This window comes from Pistacia vera, unplaced genomic scaffold (assembly GCF_008641045.1).
Source record: "Pistacia vera cultivar Batoury unplaced genomic scaffold, PisVer_v2 Contig1171, whole genome shotgun sequence".
In the NCBI taxonomy this organism is placed as follows: domain Eukaryota; kingdom Viridiplantae; phylum Streptophyta; class Magnoliopsida; order Sapindales; family Anacardiaceae; genus Pistacia; species Pistacia vera.
In genome coordinates, this window is record NW_022195217.1 from 147,168 (window position 1) to 148,840 (window position 1,673).

General features: G+C 39.1%; 1 protein-coding gene across 1 annotated transcript; it reads right to left on the bottom strand.

The window, feature by feature from the left end:
* Positions 1–848: 848 nt before the first annotated feature.
* LOC116107914 (germin-like protein 9-3) lies at positions 849–1,466 on the bottom strand. The gene has a single exon (XM_031394191.1). The coding sequence runs from the start codon at positions 1,464–1,466 to the stop codon at positions 849–851; it is 618 nt and encodes a 205-aa protein (XP_031250051.1).
* Between the last annotated feature and the right edge of the window lie 207 nt (positions 1,467–1,673).

Here is a 1,673-nt window from a genome sequence, read left to right on the forward strand (position 1 = left end):
AAATGTAAAAATATGCAAATCCCCTTAATGAGAGAGGAGCTCTCAATTTATAGTGGGATGCCTTGAGGTAATGATCACTGAATCTGTAAGTTGGTGGGATTATCCGTGCAAATCCTTCTTTATGTCACATTGCCCACCTTCCAGAGTGATTTGCGCGATTTAGAGCATGGATTGAACAGTGGGATCACCACAATTCTGGCTGGCCTGACGCGCACCCACTATTTTGACGGAAGCGGGCTGTGGTTGTACCCATGATCTGACTCTTGCAGGCTGACTGGACCTTACGTCAACCCTTATGTTTCTTAGGCATAACAATTTGATTTCCACAATTCATCCAAGTATTTTTTTCTTTAAAAAAATTAGAATAATAAACCAACCAATATTTTAACCAAATTTCAATTTTCACGTTACAGGATATCAATGAAATTTATCTAAAAATAAAATGATAAATTATAACAGTCAAATATAGAGGTCTAACCACGATTGAGTAGTCTTATGGTAAAAGAGTAAAATGAGATTTCATGAATAGGGGTGGTCAATTAGGGGTTTATCTGGTCATCAACTTCAGAGCTATGAGGGATTAGTTAAGATGTGTACAAACTAACTCGGATACCTCCGATCATAAAAAAAATAAATAAATATGGACGTCAAAAGTTCCAAACAATATATGCCGTAAATTAAAATATATATATCATTTTAAAACAGATTTTCAACAATTTATTAGGGCATTATTACAACAAGATCCATTTCCTACCATGTAGGCTGGCCACAGAACAATGAAGAAGACGAGCACAAAAAAAGCACAAGAAAATTAGAGACTCGATCAAAGACCATATAGCTTCATGAATTTAAGCCTTGGGTGCAAGGCCTGCCTTAAGCTTCATGATAGTTGAAACATCAGTTTTGAAAGCCTTGGCAAGGATATTATCATCAATGCCAGAAGTAAAAACACTCGTGGGAACTGAAACTGTGCCTGCATTAGCACTGCCAAAGGCGGCGATTGCGGCGGCGGGTTGTTTTGGATCATCATTAGACTGATAGTGCACCATTCCCTTTGGGAACAAAAAGATGTCACCGAGTTTCAGGGTTTGATTGTATAGTTTGTTCGTGGTGTCAACAAAGCCAACATTGAGGGTTCCACCCACTACCAAGAGTAGCTCAGCTGAACGAGGGTGTGTGTGAGGTGGGTTAATGGATCCCGCAGGATATTCCAAAAAAGCATAAGAGACACTCTGACCATCCAAAGCTGGAAACTCTTTAACACTAGCTTTAGTCACCGTAAAGTTTGACGGATAGTCCGGGTTAATTGCGTTGCGCATTCCAGTGAAGGTGAAGAAGCACCCATCTGTGGCATTAACAGTGGAGTTTGCTGGAACTATAAAGTCTACGAGAATATCTGGATCACCTGCCATGACAACCGCAAGCAAGAGAAAGAACGGAACTGATTTGAGAAAATTCAAGGCCATAACGATGACTACAACAGAAGTGCTTTTCTTCTTGTTTTTGTGCTGTCTCTGATGGATGGTAGAACACAAATATATAGTGGTTGGTGTTGCTTTGATGGCCGGCCATGGTTGAAGATTATTACTATGTGCAAATTGTTTGCTTTAAATATTGAAATTCCCACTTGGATGGAATTAACTATAATGACAGCTATATCATATTTCCTAATT

What these genes read in the sequence shown, in the direction of transcription:
- LOC116107914 (XM_031394191.1), bottom strand. Translation starts at nt 1,466, where the DNA reads ATGGCCTTGAATTTTCTCAAATCAGTTCCGTTCTTTCTCTTGCTTGCG.